A 22,732-nucleotide genomic window follows, 5' to 3' on the forward strand; every position below is an offset into this window, starting at 1 on the left:
TCATCCAATATAAAATAAGCATAACACTTCTTCTCACATATAACATTTTAGTATTATTTATAAAGAAAACCTGTTAACACATTTTAAAATTAAAACAACAATACAAATAAATAGCAATGACCCATTACAATATGTACTATCAGCATAAATCTTCTTTCTACTTTGGTCATTGGAGAAAATAGTTTATACCTGTTATGTTTTTGCTAACTTTTTAGTGGAACAATGTATGTCTACATTAGGCTATGCCTTATTCTATTACTTTATTTAAAAGACTTAAATTCATCCTTGAGAAGTCTTACTACTGGGAAACGATCTCATTTTCTAAACCCATATTTTTCTAAGTACCAGATCCGGAAATGGTCACAGTTTCTAACAAGACTATCAAGCATCCTTATGTCAGCCAGATGTTCACAAATGTTTATAATTATTGTGATCATGATATGAGCACTTGTGCTCAGAAACTTTTAGAGCCTTTTGTCTTTCCAGCTGGCAAACTTCCATCCCTAAAGACTTTTCTTCCAAAAACCAAGAAAGTACTCTAGAGCTGTCTGATCAAAGAACATAGCCAGAAAAAAAGTGTTGGGGGGGTCAAGATGACTGATATTTTTATGTAGTAAGGACAGAAAGTAAGGCAAGTGCAGTCAACCGCTCATTCCCCATTTTTTTCCTTGAAAAATTCTTGACTCATTTCAATGTTGCAAATGATCTTTAAGCAGTATATGTCAATAATACAGAATTATTTATATAATAATAGTTGTTCGCTAAAAAGCAATTGAATAAATTGAACATTGGGGGATCCAGGCCCCTTGGATCCCTTTGATGGCTACGTCCTTGGTCTGACCCCCTCCTAAATTAGAAGACTTCATGATAACATATAACAATTATTTTACAACACACAGACCTTTCAATCTTTATAGAAATAACTGACTAAGATAAATATCACTATGAACTTTACAGCAAATGAGCAAATAAATATAGTTTTCTACTGCAAACACACAACATCACAGGAGCTAAAAAAACCATGACACATTCAAACAAAGACACTTTATAACAGTACTTGCGTAATTCATCAGGAGTCAGGCCAATTGCCAGCCCATCACAATTGAGTATTATTTACAATTTCTCTGTCTAGGAAACCAGGAAACCTCAGGACCAATGTGCAATATATCTACTTATTCAAAGTACATGGTGATACAAAAAGAGCACCGGTTTTGAAACAGCTGGTAAAATTTTGTTTATCAGTTGACAACAATGTTTGATCTTGTTTCTATTTCTAGGAACATTCTGATTGTTGACACAGCTGGTATATCTCTTGTTATCAGAGAGGAGAGAGTTATGTGGCTACTGTTAGATGACTTTGTAGTACTCTAGGGCGTAATGAAGCACTGAATGAATCAGCAGTTTGCACATTCATGAATAACTTCTTTGAGAAAGATTCAACGTCAACCTTAAAAGTTCTGGATGTCGTCTTTCTGGCAGAACTATCAAGAACAAAGCTTTTGTTTGTAACAGTGTGCCTGAGCGAAATCAATATGTTGCTGTTCTCAACAATTGGGTTTAAGATGTTCTACTAGATGGAGAATTCTTCAGTACCATCTGAAATGTTACCCCTATAAAATTCAGTTCACGCAACATTTGAAAGTGGCAAATCACCAAAAGAGAGTATGTTGACTGGGTATTGAGAAAGCGGAAGGAGGATAACAGCTATGCAAATAAAATCATCTTCAGCGATAAAGTCAACTGTTACTTGGCACAGTGAGTGAAAATTTGTTGTGGTTTTTGGCCAGGTGGAGTCATTGGCTCTTATTTTTCGAAGATTAAAAAGGACAGGCCAAGACAATAAATGAAGACTAAACTGAATAATGACTAGGGAGTTTTTATTGCCCCATTTGGATGGAATAGACATTGGAATGGACAACAAGTTGTGGTTTCTGCAGAATGATGTCACCTGCCACGCTGTCCCCGAAACAATTGTGTTGCTTTGGGAACGGTTACAGGATCACACAATATCTCAGAATTTCAACCATTAATGGCCACGAAGGTCATGTGACTTGATACTTTGTGATTTCATCTTTGGGTTTTTCTTTGGGAAGTCATTGGTGATGGCAATAAACCCCGAAAAATTAGTGACTTGAAGGAGGAAATTCAACGGGTTGTCAGCGAAATGGAAGAGGAAACTTGCTGTACAGTTATATTGAGTTTTATGGACAAAGCTGTTGCGTGCCAGCACAGAAGAGTAGGCCACATGCATGACATCATTTTTCATAAATGAAATCGGATGGTTATATGAACATGTTGATGTGTATATTTCTAGGGTTTTATTAAAATAAATCTGGCGCTTTTTTAAAAATCACTCTTCACTTGGTAAAATAACCTTCAGTATTATAATAAACTCCTTATCTCGAGTCTTTTCTTAATAATTTAGCAGTTATCGAGAGTTTGAAATTGAATTCAAGATGTTACTAGTATGAATTGTGTCTAATACACTTTCAAAATGATCTTCCAAGGTTGTGTCCTACAACAGTAGTAAAAATAAGAATATATCTATAATAGGTTTCTAAAATATGATGTTATAATAAAGAAAAGCCATCCACACTTATTAATCCAGAAGATTATTGATAGAAATATTTGAATAAATTATAAAATTAACTTTAAAGATTACAAACAAGGTTTTAAGGTTACAGTTTGATTACAAAAATTATGTATTTATTTGGTTTTTAAATGAAAAAGGTTCACATAGAGAAGAACATGTTATAAATAAAATATATTTAATTTAAGAACAAAACAATACATGAAGTGGACTAGAAGTACTCGAGGATGGGTGGGCAGGTACAGACGAGATGTTTATCTCCGTACATGTCGTCGATACGTCCGACTGTTGGCCAGATCTTGGTGTCTGCTCGGACAAAAGGCTGCAAAAATCAATCAATATTATAATTGCAAGTGACATAGTACTGTATAGTTACACTATTCTTTAAAATAAGTGTAAGATTAAAGAATCTTCTGTGATCAGCTGATGACCTTGAAATATATATTTTGATCTAAGCTCAGCACACAGTTCTCTGATATACTATACAAAAATATAATTTTTCGCACAATACAGAGAGAAATTTGCAACATTATTATAATAAATCATGATATACGATGGAAAAATTAAATTTCGATACAAACAACCACTTATTTCAAATAGCTATTACTTAAGAAAACCGAAAAACTATAATTTACAATAAAACAGGTTTGAATTTTTGTCTATACATACCTTGGACTATATTAAAATTAGTCTATAGACTATTCAAAAATAATGAACTATAATCAATTAAAGTGGAACATCTGTTATACTGCACACATGTACATCATTTCAGTTTGATATCTCCTGGATAATATTTGAATGTACCTTCATCATGACTTTCTTATGCTAACTGTGTTAACTCATACATGCAACAGTTGAATATAATTTACATGCATGTAGACATTGACTGGTACCCAACCCCTGTGACAACCCTTTCATCCTTTTCTTATCCTAAGATGAACATTAAGTTAGGATTAAGAATTTGAAAATGTATAAGTTGTTTCCTAAATCCAACTAGTCCCATAAAATAACTTTATAAATATCGTTAAAGTACTAAAAAATGTAAACAATACAATACTGTATCCATCTTCGTATGATTACATATCATGTCTTTATATTTATATTTTTCTCTATTGAAATTAGCATTTGTTAATAATTCTGACATGGTTATCCATAACTCAAATGTTTTAATTCTAAAATTAAGAGTTCTTCAGTGGTAAAAGAGGAGCCAATCGATTTCTGAATCATTAAAACCCTTATTATAAATGTTTGGACAAAATCCTTATGCTGGATTCTGAGAACCATATTCCTGAGCTAACTAATATAAACCCACAAAGAGAACTGTACAGAGTGCTTACCGCAGGGAAGGCTGCCTGTTCTCTGGTGTACGGCCTGTCCCACTCAGTAGCAGTTACCTGCGCCTGAGTGTGGGGAGCCATCTTCAGTGGATTCAGTCTCAGGTCCATCCTGCCTTCCTCTATCTCCTGGATCTCCTGTCTAATACCTGTAAGCAATGGGAAACTAATGTTTTACTCTCATTAAAATGTTTGGATTCAAGTCCAAAATGTACATTTTGGGTGGTCAAAAGTACTTTTGAGAAAATGTTGTAAAGATGTGGCTTTTGGAAGATCAAGCTATTAGCATTACAAATTGTTTAGTACTAAAAAAATATAATGTGTTCCACCACAAACTTTTTCACAGCCAAAATAATCACGAATGACTCTTATTCTGTGCCAAAGTCTATAAGGATAGAATTTTGTAACAATGTGCTAAACTATTGTTATATTATTAGGAATATGACATAGGTTAACTTCATGTTAGACTTACTAATAAGTGCCTGACAGAACCTGTCAAGTTCTTGCTTGTCCTCAGATTCGGTGGGCTCAATCATGAGGGTGCCAGCGACAGGCCAAGACATGGTAGGTGCGTGGAAACCTGTTTAAACATGATAGTTTCAGAATGGAAACTAAACAAACAATCTTTTTAGACTCACTTATTTCATAACAGTGTATAACTTATTTCCTGATAAAACATTTTAATATTTGGAGTAGTAGGACTGTTCAGTAACTAAAATGTTAAAACACTGTAAAACAAGGAAACATTCACTTCATTATAATTGGGAGAAACTTCTTGAATATCTAGGATTGCTTGGGTTGTTGTTCAGCTCTCATGTGTTCTACTGTAATTATGTTTTTGTTCAAAAATCCAAATTCAATTTTTGTAATTAAACTTTTTAGGTAATTTACTTATTTTTAAATAATCTTTTTACAAATTGTGAATACACAAAAAACACATAAGAGTTCTTTTTGAAAACCATTACTTTATACATAATGTTGGATTTTTAATGTAAACATACTTATTTATTAAGCTTTGAAATTGTAGAATTAAATAAATGTACAAAATTTAAAGTAAACTACTGTCATGATGTTATTCATACCAAATATTGAAAGTAAAATTTGGTCTGAGGGAATTAACCGAATTTACAAACATACCATTTATGTAATTGGTCCACTGGTTAAGTCTGTGGATGTACTTACATATTTAAAAAACACACTATCTGAAAAAAGTTTGATATAGAATCAATACTTATGGTTTTTTAAGGAGAGGCTGATTCTTTTTTAACCCTTATTCTGCCTGTCCTCATGGGCCAATGGCCTGTGCGAGGATCTAAACAAACAGAATAAGGAGGAGAGCTGATACAGTACAAGGTCGGTGGTAATGATAAAAAGTGCATTGGTCACAAACAAGATTTGAACCCGTGCTATCTCTAATTCAGCTCCAAGGCCGAAGTCTTAGACCATTTGGTGATCAGCATTCCCTTGAATTATAGCATAAAATTGTTAGAACTAACCAAAATCCATGAGCCTCTTGGCAATGTCAACAGCCTCAATGTTGGCAGTCTTCTTGAAGTCTCGAATGTCGAGGATGAACTCATGAGCCACCAGTCCAGACTGAGGACTCTTGTACAGTGTCTTGTAGTGTTCCTCCAGCAGTTTGCTCATGTAGTTTGCGTTCAAGATGGCTATCTGTGTAGCCTTCCGCAAACCTGCCCCTCCCATCATCTAGTGCACAAGTCATAGTTTTGGTTCATCTTAAGGTCAATGACATTCAGCATATTCTGTGATCTGATTTTACCACAAAAAAAACCAAAACCTCAACCAAAATATTTCATTTCCTATATGAAGTGTCAAAATTGAGTGCAACATTTAATTTTTTTACTGCAATAAAATTTACTGCCAGGCACATATAAGAAACGTTATAAAATATTTTTCATTAAGAGATTATATTATATACAGTATAACATAAGAATAGCACAGAAGTAACTAAAAACAGCAAAACCTTGATAACTTGAACCTGAAAGTACAGAAAAAACATTTGAGTTATCAAATATATTTAATAAACAAGAACTGGTGTACTGAGTATGAAAATCGTTGACTTTGAATTCTTTAGGACCAGAAAGGTTACTGAACTTGAACATGATTGATAATGGGTTGAACATTCATTGATTAGTAGAATAGCAAATCACAAAGCATGCAGAACACTGCAGTAAACAGATGAATTGTCAGGTGATTGAAGTTTGCATGTCACTTGTTGACTCGGTTATGAGTACAGTTGACTTATTCAGGTGCCTCATCTTAAAATTCTAGTTATAGAAACAAAGTGATAGGAACTTGGGGTTGCAGAAGTTAATATTAAAGTTCCAGACAATAGAAAATGTGATTTGATAAAGCAATTATAAAACAGTATTCTAGTTGTAGACTAAATTAACATTGACTGTTATGAGAAATTCAGAGTAATTTGAAAAGTTCAACTAACCAAGGATTGTGAGTTGTAGGTGGTTGATTTATCAAGGTTTAACTGTAATTTTTATAATTATATAATACACCTTTATATTCAAGTGATAGCAACACTTTAGGCAACTCTACTAATAGGTAAGTTAATTTCTAACAGTATTAGTATTGATTTGACATTAAAATTTAGACCATCAGTATTTTGTTTCAGACTTTGTCTATTAAAGAATTAACAAGTTTCTTCTTGAATTTATATTTATTTTCGAATTTAATGCCAAGATAAGGTACAAACCCTCAGTGAGTGTTACTTTTTACCGATGGTTTCTTTAAATATTTTACTGACAATCTAAAAAGTAAACCTTGTAAAACACAAACATATTTGAGCTGTTACATAATAGTGACTGTTGAACATTTGATTTTTTTGAGATATCTTACCTTAATGTATGCCCAGGAAATTGGAAGGATGTTAGAGGAACCGAAAGGTGCAGCACTGACAGCACCGAAACTTTGACTCTCTTCATTTTGGAATAAGTCTATCACTGGATGATTGGGAAGGAACGGTGCGAGGTGTGCTTTACTGCCAACATAAAACTTTATTCACAAGTGTACAAGAGAATACCTAAAAGTTCATAATTTCAGTGCAATAATTGATTTCATATAGGAAGGTTGCGTCCAATCAAAGCAAATCATTTTGCGATCAGTTACACTTCCTTATAGTTTTTTCCCACAGGATTTAATATAAGAGTGTTGCTATTTCTGTTTGAAAAATTAGACTGTCAGTATTGTGATATCTAATGTAAAAGAATATGAAATGTTGATTGATGACACATCTCTGGATGTTCATACACAGGTCAAATTAATGAAAACAGTACATTTATGCTTCTAGTTCGTCTTTTGTAAACTGTTACGTGGAACAAATGCAAACTCAAACCGTGGAAAGTTTCAAGAAAATATTGGAATGAAAAGGATCAGTGTAATGTGCCTCAAAATATTCTCCACTAAGATAATATACCTCATTAATTATACCATCTTATTACACAGAGTTTTAGCAAATGATTATATAAATCCTTTACTCTATATCCCTCACCCAACATGACAAAAGGAGCAAGTGAAATTGCTTTATAAAAGAAATGTTGACAGGACACAGCCTTTCCAGCTGAAACCACTGACTGGACAGAAAATGCAAGGATTGGTTGACATTGCTTTGGTATTGTTAGAAATATTTACAACCAAAGCATTGCCTGACACAGTTATGTCATGAACTTCTAGGTATACCCTTGACAAAGAAAATGACAGCTAGAAGTAGATACACAAGACACCCAGTTATCTGGATCCTGATTATGTAGACCTCCCAGCTCAGTCCTTGATTGTAGTATAATAAAAATTAGAATAGACCAGAAACGGCTACAATATTATGCTTTGGGCTTTATTGCAATATATTTTAATACAGTAATAGTTTTAAGCATTTTATTAAAAAGATTTATTTCTCTGTGTGTTTTATTGTAAAATAAAAATCTTGTTCATTTATTTTGTTTACTAAAAATAGTTGATATTTTTTCACTAACAAGTAAATGTTTTCAAAATATTATACAATTAAATTCTACTATAGATTAACTCAACAATTCTTCATACATTGTTAACATATGTTTATGCTACAATAATCAAATAAATATTGTACTAGGATATTCAACTGTATTGTATATGTTTTACTAATCTACTATGAACAGTAATTGTACAAGAGTTAAATACAACATAATTTACACCAGTTTACTATAATGTCTGGAAATGTTAGGTTGAAAACCTGGTAAATAGTTACGTTTGACATTGCTGGCTTGCTCTTTGTATGTAGGAATACAAATTTTTTCCTTAAAATAACTTTAACATGTACCAACTCAAGATGGAGTGTGGATTATTTAATGTTGGGTCATCTGGCCTGCTATTCACTATATTAGGCCATATAATTGGGGGTGTATTGTTCAATAAATTGAATGAGTACATATGACTTTTTTGGCAATGGTTAAAATTTGCAAAATGTTGTGGATGTTTTAAAATTATAGATCTATGAATAACAAATGATATTCAATCAAAAATTTAAATTTTAGTCTTCTTTCTTTGGTTTTCAAAAAAATTCAAATTTACATATAGCATGAATCATATAATCCTAATCTTGCATAGAGGTTTGTCTTATACTTACAAACAGTAAACAAATAAAAAAATGTGTTTAATGTAAAAAGAATAGATTCTATTTTATAACTATTACAGAGAGTTGTTAAAATGGTTTAATAGAGGAAATAACAAACTATGTAAAAGTTTTTTCAAAGAAAACACTATGTATTGCTTCTCTTTTATTAGGATCTGACAAAAACAATAGAACACATTAATTGTTATTTTTTTATTTGTAACTATTTTGTTAATTTATATTTATTTTCAGTTTTATCTATATTTAAAATGTTCCATTAAATAGTAAAAGTATATTTTTATCTGAAGTTTTCCATTGGATTCTGACAAATGAAGTACCATTCCTTTAAAAACGTTCTTAATAAGTCAGTTCAAGATTCTGATATTAGCGGATAAGGAACTCACACAGCAATAGGCCCCATGCCTGGACCACCCCCTCCATGAGGGATACAGAAGGTCTTGTGGAGATTAAGGTGAGAGACGTCAGACCCGTAATCTCCAGGGCGACAGAGACCAACCTGAGCATTCATATTGGCTCCATCCAAGTAAACCTGCCACAGCACAGCAGGATATGTATAGTTGCCAATGTTGTGTTGAAATTTAACCATAGTGGATGGATATTTAGAAGATTTGTAATGAGATTTGATCCAGTTTTATTGTGTTGGCTGAACACTCATGATGCTTAATTGAGGAAGTCGAATATATTCATGATAAATTAACTTATAGCTTTTAAAGATAGGAAGTTCTAAATAAAGAACATTTCATCTTCCCAAAGCGGTATATTTATGAAAATTCTCTAGCAATATCAACTGGGCCTGTACTTCTAATCTTTATAGAAATGTGAAACAATGTGCTACAGTTATAATTTCATTACATTAGTTAGCTCTAAGAACCTAACAATCTCTTGCCAGACTTCTTGAAAAAGTGAGTTAAGTTATATACACTGCATTACCAGTTTATCCCATACAAATCTAATTCAAAGGCTATTTAATTTCCTGAAGTCAATTAAGACTAGATGCTTGCAGGTCTTTTCAATTAGGTTACCACTTAACTACTGTGGTAACGTACTTACAGGAACTGATTCCTACAATTCCATCCCTAGTGGTGACAAAATTTTAACAAAAAATTGTATTTGAAAACTGGTGAACAATCAGCAACAATATACTTGTGCAGTCGAACAATGTAAAATAATGACACAGTGAGTATCAATTAACCTTACACTAAAGAGGGCCTTTATACTCATCCTATACAACACTACAATTCATTGTCATTAAAATTGTTTCCTCAAAAATATTTAAATCACTACTAATATAGAAAGAAGAAACTCAAAAGTAATTGAATAAAAATAAATTGACATTACCTGTCCGCCGTGGTCATGTATTAGTCGACAAACATCACTGACTTCCTCTTCAAACACTCCAAATGTGGAAGGGTAAGTGATCATAAGACAAGACAGATTCTTGCTGTGCTTTTCAACCTAAACATAATGAAAGATTATATTTTTTAAATGTACTCTTTAAAGAATAAATGAGGTAATATTAAATAAATTAATAAGCTGAACTCCTCACAAAATGTGAAGTTTTTTATTTGTACAAACATACACAAAAGAATTTTCATTTCTAGCAAAAAGAGAGGCCGATCCCCTTTTCAGCCTGTCCGCTTGGGCCACTGACCTGTGTGAGGATCTTATCAAACAGAATAAAGTGGATAGTCACTACAATGGTAGGTCAACTGTACTAATAAAAAGTGCATTGGTCACTAACAAAATTTGAACTTTCGCTATCAGTAACTCAGGCTCAGATCTTGCCTGACGCCATAGATTGCTCAGTAACCACCTCTTCCAAGTTTGTTTACTATATTAAAAAAAGTACATATGTATGGACATGATTGTTAGAGGTGTCCTTTTCTCAGTGGGTGAAGAAGGAATAACTGGGATCTGCATGCCTTGTGATGGTGAAGCAACAATTAACAAAATTCTTATGGTACGTGATCCAAAATACATACGGCAAAAGACATGATAAATGGTTAGTTTACAGTTTTTAATATAAGTTGCATATCGATTGCACCTTTTTCTTTTCTGCCGATGATACAGTATCCATAATGTAACGATTTGCTCGAGATCTATATTAAAAAGACCGCATCATCAACAGAATTGAAGTGTTGTTTTCAATTTGTCCAATTGTATCCTGTCCGGGCGGAATCATGCAGTGTTAAAATCAACATACCACGATTTAAAACTGTCCAGAATCATGTTATGTGCAAAGGGCCTCAGGGTGTTTTGTAGAAGTATGATACTATATATTAATTATAACACATGACACTTTTTATTTCAGTTGCTGTTTTAATGTCATGTCAGTTAGTTAAAAAAGTATCATTTTGGTCATTTTTATTGATTTAATCCTTTAATACACCTAATAGTTAAAACGTGGCACAGTTGTCGGTTGATTGTATGTCAAGTTTTGCTTTTGATACTGTTGATTTATTGTGGTTTAAAAATGGATTTTTTACAACCAGGAGTGTTGAAGGTCCCTCCTAATTTAGTATAGGAGGAAAATAATGTTGGTAGTGAGTGGAAGTTTTGAAAGCAATCTTTTGATCATTATCTCATCATTACAGGATAAGATGAATGATCTGACAAAGTTAAAATGTCTTTGCTGCAGAATATATATGATGGGACAAGAAGCTGCTCACATAACTGCTACTTTACCGTTATCTGATGAGGAATGTTTGGTTTATAGTCAAGTAACAAGCTATTAAGAACTATGGCAATCTTCACACCAATGTGGTGTTTTATAGATTTTGATTTCATGATCGGCAGCAACGAGAGGGTGCAGGTTGATCATTTCCTGACAGAATGTTGGTATCTTCTTAAATCATGTAGTTTTGCAGATGTTTTTTTTGACACTGTGGAGAACCAGCTTCCGTGAGATAATCACATTCATGAAATTAGCCATAAAAATATTCCAGAATCTTTACTGAGGCAGATTAGTTTAATATTGAAAAGGGGGTTAAGTTTTGTTAAGCAAGTGAACAAAATAAGAAACAAGTGGAGAAAATTAGAACCAATTTTTAAGATGTACTAACTATTTGCCAAAACTGAACCAATTTAGATAACTATAAAAAGGACTATTAGGGAGCTTAATGTAACTCAAATAAACACTCAACAGTTTTGTCAGAGGTGTCAGTCTAGACATGAGTATCGGCAGTGTCTGGCCCTAGGGAAAATATGCAAGCGATGTGGCAACAACAACCATTTCACTGCAAAAATATATAGATAATATTCTTCCCTAGGAATTTCAAATCAGGATTATGTTCAATTCATACATCTAAGTGTACACACTTAGGATTGCTAGCATGCACTAGGAATCACTAAGAGTACACTTTTGTTAAAACAATTCGGTGCTGTTGTTATAACTAATATTTATTCCGTTTTGTTGGATTTAAGTTTTACAAAAAAACTGTTTATTTTTAAAATTTCAACTTGTTATTGTTATTATAGTTATAAAACCTAATTTAAATGTTGAGTGGAATTTTTGGGGTAAAATGGAGGAGGAATATCAGAATGTTTAACAACAATATAAAAAATTGTATGAAATGTTAATGTTTTTTCTGAATCCAGCATGTGCCATGGAGGCACAAGGGATCATCTATTGAATTATAATTGTAAAGAAATAAACCTATTTAAACTATGAATGTATTTTTATTCAAATCAACTGCGTTCCAAACAAGACAAAAGGAAGGCAACATATAGCAGAGCAAGTTGCAGTGTCAGAGACTTCTTTTACTCACATAATACATATGTGTGACCAACTCTTGACTCCAGAGTAGATTCTTATTGGTAATAACAATTATCAATTCTTCTCATATTCTGACTCAATTCTAATATCAAGTCCAGAATAGATTCTTATTGGTAATAACAATATCAATTCTTCTCATATTCTGACTCAATTCTAATATCAATACTTCTGATTAAAAGAATGAAGATGGATTACTTCTCAAGGTATGGTTTCAACGTTGCTCATTGATACATGTAACAAGAGATTGGACTTTTTAACTTGTATTCACTTGTCAAGTTCTGGCAAATATTACACATTTACTACATTCATAGTGATAATGGACACTCACACAATATCTTTTTAAATGTTACAGTTACTTCAGCGTTATGTTAAAGCTTACAATACAACACATTGATCAGAGCACAAACCGCCTCTTTGAGATGGCTGAAGTCTATGCCGCCACTCTTGGTAACTGAGATTGGCACAAGTTCCATCCCAGCCATCTGAGCTGAGGCAGGGTTAGTACCATGAGCTGACACAGGGATGAGGCACACATTGCGATGAGACTCTCCCCTGGAACTGTGGTAGGTCTGGATGGCTCTCAGGCCTGCATATTCTCCCTGAGCCCCACTAGAACAGCATGTTGGTTACAGTTGGTAACTGAAATAAGCACATGTTCCATCACAGCCATCTGAGCTGAGGTAGGGTTAATACCAAGAGCCGACACAGGGATGATACTGTGATGATGCATATCTGTGTCTTGATGGAGCTGCAGTGACTATGAAGAATTACCTCTCAAATCTAGATAGATGTCACTTGGGATTTTTAGTTCTTTAAAGGCATCTATACAGCTTTCTTGGGAACTTAGACCTGAGAGACACCTAATCTCAGGGGCACACAGAGGGGGCGAAAAGGAACTGTCTCTCCCTCAAGAGTGTTTTTTTAAACAATCGATCACCTAATTGTTTCTTTTCGGCTAAAAATAACATTTATGTTGGAACTTAGGAATCATATTTAAATATAGGAATCAATCATATTCTAATATGTATAGAATATAAAGCACTGCACATATAAAAATTCAATTTTGTTCAAAACTCTAAACATTTTAATTTTACTGTCACGCAGCAACTACGAAAATGAGGTTAGTTCTTTCTATTTATTATGGTTTCTATTTGTACCCGGTACTTTCAGTAACCGAGTACAAAATGAACTCGTACTGATTTAGAATCATATGTTGCAGAGTACTCCTAAAATAATACAAGTACATGTTCCAGTAAACAAGTCCAAGTACTTTGTACCAGGAGCAGTGGGAAACATGTAAAGTATCTGTATCGTAAAAGTAGGCCTACCTGTAATAGTAACCTGTACCGGGTACTTTTGGTTTGCGGTATCTGATTTGCTTGGGCCCGGTATAAAGTATCTGTTACAAATATTTCCTATGTGATCAGTCGTCACAGTATTGAGTGAGTTGCTGAGCTCTGAGTAGTTCTGTACTCTGTTAGTTTGCTGTCATTCATTGTCACACCGACCTGGGCAGTCTGGCGATTTGCTCGTTAAAACAAGCAGTTGCCAGGATAATTAACAAAACCTACTCAATTTAATCTGTGTTATATATTAAACATTTTCTATACAAGTACACTTGTATCTATCTTATATAAACATTTAGTCTTAATCGGATTACAAGTTTCCAAGTTTTGAATTTTCAAAGCTACAATTTAGTTGAAAAGCGGCAAAAACATGTACTTTTACATTCTTGTAATATAAAAACTGGAAGTTATTAGTAAACAGCTTAATGTGTTGAAACATAGAAATAAACAAGCTAGATTTTAATATAAAACCTCATCATTAGCTCTATCATTAGATTGTGTTCAACTTTCAAACTTGGATATCTATACTTTTTTATCCGAGAGTAGACATCTAAATTTAGCTTTGGTCTTGATTTGTGATTTAAACTTTACTATTTTGTTCAATATTTTATTAATGTTATGATTAAATTTTGTTTTGTTAAATATATTTCATATAAACAGTATTTGTTGCAAAAGATTTTAATTATCCCTGCCTGTATAAGCTTCCTGATGATTGTTTGTAGAGTGGTTTTAGTAAAATTTATAAAAATTGGAAATTATCTTTGCCGTTCTTTTATTAGTTCAGAAGTACTATAAAATAATAATTTTAAGACCTAATATTTAAAATATTTCATGGGGACACCCCCTGATCTGGTGTTTTACCATAAACCCAACTCCATATTTCTAAACAATCCCAAGAGAAGATTTCTGGGTGAGTCACTGGGTTTGCTCCTTTTTGTTGCATGAGGACTTTTTTTTGTCTTAGGCCAAGTTGGTGGTAGTTGTTCCCCCATGCCACTAGTATTAAAAAAAGGGATTTCAATAGTTAGGATATGATATTTAGAGTACTAAACATAATCTTAGAGAACTTATGGTTAAAACATAACAAAAACTGATAAGAATTGTAAACACAGAAAATACAATTTTAAAATACAATCTTAACTTCTTAATTTTTATGGAATTTATGAAAGTAGTAGTTATTTTTAAAGAAAACTAACCAAATTTGACAACATAATACTCAAATAAGATACGAGTACACTACCTGTTGGGCTGAAAGGAGATCCTGTCATAGCCTGTTATCTTGCATAAGTCATTTTCAAGTTCTCGGAATAACTGGCTGTACCCCTGTGCCTGTTCTCGTGGCACAAACGGGTGGATGTCCATGAAATGCTGGAGGCTACAAGGCATCATCTCTGTTGTGCTGTTCAGTTTCATTGTACAAGACCCCTGAACATTGACAATAACATACAATCCACATCTTTTAAGCTTTTGTGCAGTTCTTATTGTAACAAATATCTAAAAACTTGATCTGAGACCTTACCAATGGAATCATTGAGTGTACAAGAGAGATGTCTTTGTTCTCAAGACTCTTCATGTATCGGACAATCCGGGACTCGGAGTGGTGCATGTTGAACACTGGGTGCGTCAGATAGGGCGATGTGCGCTTCAACTCCGACTGTCCGATACTGTTAGCCTTCAAATTTCCTTCATTCAGAATCTGGTAAAAAAATACACTTTTATTTGGAGATATAATTAATAAGTTTTTTGCTTGCAGCCTAAAAGAACTTTCATCTAAAACTTCGTTAGTTGAGATAAAGAAATCAATCTCATCAGTGTGGTCTTTTATTATGTTTACTCCTACCATTCTCAGCTATGATACAGGCTTAAAACGCTGCTATGTCTGCAACTCAGCAGGTATGTTCATAATGAAATCAACTGATATTTGTTGAGTGGCAAAGCAATCAGTCTGATATTATGGTTTTATAATTCCTATAGGGTGGCAAAATTCAATTTATTTATCAACAAACAATATCAGCATGAGTATTGATTGATAGGTATAAAATAGATCTTATATTTAGTTAATCTTCCTGTCCTTATAAATAAGAAACTGGAAATTCTAAAAAAATTACAAATTACACCAAGGTAGACTGTTTTTGCCAGACAGTTTTTGTAGCTGAATTTATTCTTTTATTCTGGCTGAGAAGGAACTCAAAGTGACAACTATTTGTAAATTAGTTTAGATTATTTGCATGTTTGTTCACTTCCTTGTACACCCGAAAAGAGACATAATTATATCTCTTAGCACATAAAAGTGTGAAGATGATTATTCTATTTGGGTATGTTTCTAGCAGCATAGAGTCAAAAGATTTGTAAAGTATACAGTATGTTTATTTCAGATGGTATTTACTGACGAGGAAATTTCTTTTCCTGTGGTTAAAAACTAAGGTTTACTCATCTTAAATTCTTTCTGTTACATCCATCAAAATATGCATGTTGATTCAAAGGTTGGTGTTTTTCATAATAACCTACCACTCCTTAGAGTGCTAAATAAAATATACTGAAAGGGTATGATAAATATATATTGAGTATGAAAGGCTCAAACATTCGTTTGAGTTGTACAAGCATTGAAAATTACCCTCAGAATCAGAATGGATGCTACTCCATTTCCACCATTACATGACAATTTTTATTGAGTTCAAAAAAATTGTATACAGGTATAGTTAAACTCGTATAGTATCTGAACTAGTAATTCCACATCAAAGTGAAATATTCAGTATGCTTAATAATGATTTAAATTAAACGTGTATTATGTTTTATGTTTATGTTTTTATACATGGTTACAAAAATGTTATACTCTGAACAAAAAAGTAAGAGTGAACATGGCTAGGAATATGATTTACATGAATGATGAAAATAACAGCACCTAGGAGCAAATTGTAACAGGAAATGAGACACAATGATTTCAAAACAAAAATTGAACTGCCAAATAAAGAGTGCTAGAGATACAGAAAGGACTTACTGATACATTTTATGATGGAAATTTAATTTACATTATTAGCAAGGCTAATTAAAATTAAAACTGACTAAGAAAAGAATCTTACATGACTATTAAGCATGTTGGAAGTTCTTCTGTTGTCATTGCTTTACTGCTTCAACAACAAATGTGTGATCACTTTTAAAAAGTGTATGAGATTGTAGATTTCAATGTTTTTTATATTGTAACAAAAGTAGTTTATGGCACCTGGGCAAGCTTTTAAAAGTTAAAGTAGCTATACAGATTTGTGTTTTAGAATGTTACACCAGTGATGGAATACTGAAGAAATTAAAGTGCATAAGAATAACAGTTTTTAAGGAATGTTATTTAAGGGAATCACGGACTTTCAAAAACCACATAGGAATATTTGGTTGTAGCTTAAATGATGTGTTAAAAAGAGAACTCTGAATAAACTGTTTATGTATTTTCTGGAGTTTAAACTAAAGAACAGAAATATAACTTACTTCATTTAAGCTTTTAGTAGATCCAAAAATCCACAAGATGTCTTCTATGTCTTCTTTTGTGATTGTCTCATCAAGAGAAATTCCAATCTGAACAGAAAAGTTGAACATTTTACAATCATTATACATATTAGTGAATTAAAATAAGTTCACTGACCTTAAATATGTATTAATATAATCAAGCTACTCAAGGTTTTGTTTAGAATAAGACTAAAAATATAATCCAGTTTTCGCTGAAGTGTTTCTCATTGAATCCTGATCATAATTTTATTAAGTTTTGAAGAATGTTATAATTGATATTTTAAATTGAATGTTAAAACTAAGGTGATATTATTAAAACTAAAATTATACATCGTACTATTAGAATGAGCACTACAGTTCTTTTATCTACTCCCACTTTAACAGTCATAACCTCTCTAATAAAATCTTCATATTTGTCATCATTGCAGAAAATGAAAACTTTAAGATATAAAAAACAAAAAGCTAGGTTTAAATAAAAAATATTACTCACAGAATTATCTGGAAAATGGCGTAAGTTTATCCTTTTAAATTCACAGCGAGAAAGAATGTCTGCCTTGGGAATTGAGGTGGAAACACGCAGTGTGTCAAACACTAAAGAACTTAAAATTGTGTGTCCAGCCATTCTTAACCCTGAAAAATGTATAATAACGACATGTTTTGGGTAAATTATGAAGCAAAATATATTATAAAAAGCATGAGCAGAAATGGTATTAATTAAGTATATAGTAAGTATTTAAATAATATTTCCAGAAAATTTGATTCTTTAGTATAGGTGTAGTGATATTAAGTATACAAACGATGTTAAGAGTTAGTTTTAAACTTAATCACCGCTAACTTTTTTTATCTCTTCAGACGGACGTTTGACTCCTAATTCCAGGAGTCATGTCTGTGATAGTGTCGGATTTCAGATGCTAAACTAAGCAGAAGGTAAAATGGACCTGAACTCTACATTCATATTGGTTCAACCATGTTAGATGTGGAAAACAGTAGTCATAAATTTTGAGAATAAAACAAGGAACTTAAAAGGGCAAATTAGTACATTGTAGCATATAACCAAATAGATAACTTTGTTTGCTTAATTCTTAATATTGTTTCAGGATTACTTTATAATTACAAAATGTTTAAACCAAATAACAAAAGGATAGCGTTATTGAAAGATATGATTTGCTTTAACGATGTTGTTTTAAAGACAAAGACTTCAAATTTTTACCACATACATCATAATAAATAACGTTTAAAATTGGCTTAAACCATAGCTAAACAAAAAATAAATTTTGAAATACTATTGAAACTATGTTATGTTAGAAACTAGAGATTTTATATTTTCTGGTATTAGGAGTTAGAAATGTAAAATGTACAGTACTATCTGGCTTGTGTAATATTGTACCTATATTTATTTTGTGTTAGGGGATGGTAGCATACATACAGGGTGTTCACCTGTATTTAATAGAACTTTTATTATTTTTGCACAAGAAATTCCTTCAAAGTTAATTAACTACGAATAAAATGAACAAATCTATTACCTTCTCTGAGCAACAAAGTGGCATTATGAATCTTATTGGCGATACGCCGGAGCCCCTTAGGTCCATGGTAGACGGCGTACATGGCGGACATATTGGCAAGTAAGGCTTGTGCTGTGCAGATATTGCTAGTAGCCTTGTCTCGACGAATATGCTGCTCTCTGGTCTGCAGTGCCAGTCGGTAAGCATTGTTGCCATTCATGTCTCTAAAACAGTTATGAATAATACAATTAATTTAGTATTTTTATTTATAAGGTGTAATAATCACATTGTTTAATACAAGATAATGACATAATTGTTCACAACATTTTATGTATTCAACAGTATTGTAATAACTCATCAAGTAGCATTTTCAGTTGTGATCCCATTGTTCATACATAGTCTTTACCATAACATTTTCACTCCACAAAGCACTAAGCCTAATAATTTATTAGCATGTCTGTGCCACATTTCTTATCGCTTCACACATTCACCATAATGTTCTCTATTAATATAATTGATCGCAATAAGATTACCTTCAAATGTTCAGGAAGTGATTTAATGTTTAATGGAATATAAGCAGATTTGAATTGATTAAAAATGATTACTAGGTACTCACAAATAGCAAAAGATTTATTATTCTAGAATAAAATAAAATAAAAACTTACAAATAAAAAGTGGTGGATTTTATCTCTAAGATTATGATTAATGGATTACTTAGGCTGCCAAAAATTGAAGAAATATATATATTTTGAGATCTATACAAAATTGATTTAAAGTGGAGTGTTTTGTTAAATTTATTTTAGTTTTCACAACTATCACATTTGGATAGCAATAATGCGTGAAGTTGAAATAAATTAACAATAGCTATGCTAAGTACTCTAGATAAGAGTTTCACAAGGATTTATAACTTAACAAAATGAATACAAAACATAAATAAACCACAAATAATAGTAAACACAGAATAAAAAAGTGTACTAATTAATATTTGATTCTAGAAGCAGCAGCAAAAAGACAACAAATATGACAAGTGTTATATTGTTGATAATAATTGTATTTGGTATAAACTGTTCCTGAAAACTGAGTGGTTAGAATATTGTACTGTATTGTAATAGCCTCAAGTTGTTTTGTCAAACTTTAGTTTGAATATTTACCACTGAGTTTTTAAAGATGGTTTAAAAATACATTATTCAATAATTACTTGTTATCCTTATTTTTATAGCTTTGAGCATTAAATATTACTCATCAACTTTGTGCAGTAAGTTTTTGTTTATTAAAAGTCTTGCTTAATACATTGATTGTGGTGGGTGCATATTACTGCTATCTAAAAGTTGGTACCTACATGACTAGTGTAGCAGTCAACGTGTTAATTTTATCTGATAGGAAAAATTATCTGCAATAAATGTTTTAAAAATATTAAAACAATTTACATTTTAGACATTACAATTTCTGCTGTTAGTTACATCACGTATTATTACTATGTACAAAATCTACTAACAAGAAGACCAATATTTTTTATACATTAATTAGAGATGGAATGTGTACAGTATATTTGTTATAAATCGATCTAACCAAATAAGAGGCCATTGGAATCATATCTGGAGTGAATAAATCAAGGATATATTAGTTCAATTGTATTCTACAGACCTGGTGAGGCCGATCATACGGCCAGGCATGAGGCGCACTAGGGACTGTCTGCAAGCAAAGAACCCAGCATGAGGGCCACCATAGCCGAGAGGGACACCTAGTCGCTGCGTTGTGCCCACTGCTATGTCCACGAAGAATTCACTGGGCGGTCGAGCCAGAGTCAGTGCAAGAGGATCCGTCGCACAAACTGTCAGCGTCTGGGAAGCGAAATAAAAATACAAGCAATCTATAATAGGAAATAGTTGAACTAAACATGATCTCTAACATCGTGGACATATAATTAAATTAATGATACCACTACCACACAAATAATACATCTCCCATTTTTTACAAAATACTCACAGGAGTTTCTACTGTGAAAAGCAATTGAATCATTGAAAAACATTTATTTTCAATGGTTTTTACCTTGCAAGTTTTGACGCTTTTATTGCAACCATATATCATCAGCTTTATAGAAGAATTGATCAATTATCGACTTCATCAGCAATTGTGATGAATCCTTTAATCAATCTGAGGGTAATGAAAATATGTTGACTTTCCCTGCAAAATTATCTCACAAGATATATAAAATTAGAAATACATTGATTATTTTCTCATACACATAAAACAGCTAAGGTAGGAAGGGTTGATTCAATGCGAATGTTGACTAGACTAGACAAGTCTGTGACAGTGTCAGATCTTAGAACCTGTGGAAGGTGAAATGAAGCTAAACTAAACATTCATATTGAATCAGCCCTTCTTTCATGATAGGTTGTTAGCCACAAGTAATCAGCAGCATTGGCATATTTGACAGAGAAGAGGATGTGTCAATGGGAATTGATCTACACTTTAATGACATTATAAAAGTATTAAACCAATTTCAATGTCTAGTAAAACAATGGATTACATCCAATATACAGTAAACATAGGTAAATACATTATTATTAAATCATTGTCTATATAGCAGCTTAGGTGATTAGGTCTAAGAAATATATCATATAGCACGACAGACACTGCATGCTGATAGCTTATTTCTTATTTTAACACAGCAAATACAAAATAATTTGACATAACATCATTTATGAATGATTTTTTCACTCTTAACTAGCAAATACAATAAGATGAATACTAACACCTTCAGCATGTGCCTTGTGGACAACCTCAGAGTAATCATGGAGTTCCCCACTGGTGTCAGGGTACTGGAAGAGCACACCTGCATACTCGTGCGAGGAAAAGTCAGCTGTGGAGACATCGGCGATGTCCACTGCGAGACCCAGCGAGTCTGCTCTGGTCTGGACCACGCTGAGTGTCTGAGGATGAACATCAGGGGATACCAACAGTCGAGTTCTCTTGTTATGTCTTGGGACACGATTAGGTCATATTAATATACATTGTACACCAAAATGTGAGAAAGAAAATAACTGAAACTTTTACTTGACATTATAAGTAAAACTAAGGAAGTTAGACATTTGTTAAATTAAAATGTAGGTCCATTAGAATCTCTTATCACTGCGGATAAGATTAATTAATTAACCTTGTAAAATAAATAATACTACACAACGCACACACATTTATACATTAATGTTTATTCATCTCATGTTGCTTAAGATTAAAATATGACATTTAGAAATATATATTGTATTTGCAGTTACAATATTCCTAAGTGATACAGCTTATGAAAGATCTCAGACTAACTGTAAGTCAGTTTAAGAGTGTACTGGAGCCATCTTCGTATTACAATAACTTCATAGGAACAATGTTAAGCCTCAAAAACACTTCTTTATTTATATTATTAGAATTATGGGAGATCTCTCATTTTAAAAATATTATTAATATATATCCAAACACATTTAGTTTTCTCAATATTTTTACTGATTATTCTGAAAATATCAGTATCTTTTGTAGGTGAGTATTTATTATACCTTTGAAAACCCTAATCTTAATCCTAATTGTAAAAAAATCATAAATGTGAAAATGCCTTTGTTTGTTTGTTTTGCTTTCATATGTAAACTATTCAACCAATTGTACAAAAATTTTATATGGACATTTTTACGGTCCCTGGGATGAATATAGGCTTATTCTTATTTCATATATCATTCTGGGCTATGTCTCACTGGTCTTTAAATTAGCAAAAAAAACACATCTTGGTCCCTAAAGTTGTGTAATGTGAATTCAAAGAGCCAGTTAAATGTATTTATTTGTTATGTGTAAACGTTGAATTATGACAGCACAACCACATGTTTAATTATTTTAACCAATATTTTCAATTTATTAACATTATAGAGTGAAACCATAATAAAAGTAACAATACTTCTTATTTCAACATTGTAGCAACAAGGCAAACCAATTTATTTATTATGAGTCAAAAAGCAATACATGAGATACTAAATGAAATTTTTATGACAGAAAATTGACGAGGTGAAATCGCATC

The 22,732-nt window shown here is 32.3% G+C and overlaps 1 protein-coding gene across 1 annotated transcript in view; it reads right to left on the bottom strand.

Moving 5' to 3' along the window:
• Nucleotides 1–2,751: 2,751 nt before the first annotated feature.
• LOC124363900 (glycine dehydrogenase (decarboxylating), mitochondrial) overlaps nucleotides 2,752–22,732 on the bottom strand; it is a 33,073-nt gene continuing 13,092 nt past the window's right edge. Inside the window, exons 5-19 of the mRNA XM_046819175.1 lie at nucleotides 21,435–21,660; nucleotides 20,323–20,519; nucleotides 18,700–18,902; nucleotides 17,667–17,806; nucleotides 17,159–17,245; nucleotides 15,201–15,377; nucleotides 14,922–15,106; nucleotides 12,743–12,944; nucleotides 9,899–10,015; nucleotides 8,944–9,089; nucleotides 6,796–6,937; nucleotides 5,421–5,631; nucleotides 4,397–4,504; nucleotides 3,928–4,073; nucleotides 2,752–2,912 (exon numbers count right to left, since the gene is read on the bottom strand). Coding sequence (XP_046675131.1) covers nucleotides 2,802–2,912; nucleotides 3,928–4,073; nucleotides 4,397–4,504; nucleotides 5,421–5,631; nucleotides 6,796–6,937; nucleotides 8,944–9,089; nucleotides 9,899–10,015; nucleotides 12,743–12,944; nucleotides 14,922–15,106; nucleotides 15,201–15,377; nucleotides 17,159–17,245; nucleotides 17,667–17,806; nucleotides 18,700–18,902; nucleotides 20,323–20,519; nucleotides 21,435–21,660 — 2,398 coding nt within the window. The 3' untranslated portion in view covers nucleotides 2,752–2,801. The remainder of the gene's footprint in view (nucleotides 2,913–3,927; nucleotides 4,074–4,396; nucleotides 4,505–5,420; nucleotides 5,632–6,795; nucleotides 6,938–8,943; nucleotides 9,090–9,898; nucleotides 10,016–12,742; nucleotides 12,945–14,921; nucleotides 15,107–15,200; nucleotides 15,378–17,158; nucleotides 17,246–17,666; nucleotides 17,807–18,699; nucleotides 18,903–20,322; nucleotides 20,520–21,434; nucleotides 21,661–22,732) is intronic.

The sequence above is a fragment of the Homalodisca vitripennis genome, chromosome 1 (assembly GCF_021130785.1).
Source record: "Homalodisca vitripennis isolate AUS2020 chromosome 1, UT_GWSS_2.1, whole genome shotgun sequence".
In the NCBI taxonomy this organism is placed as follows: domain Eukaryota; kingdom Metazoa; phylum Arthropoda; class Insecta; order Hemiptera; family Cicadellidae; genus Homalodisca; species Homalodisca vitripennis.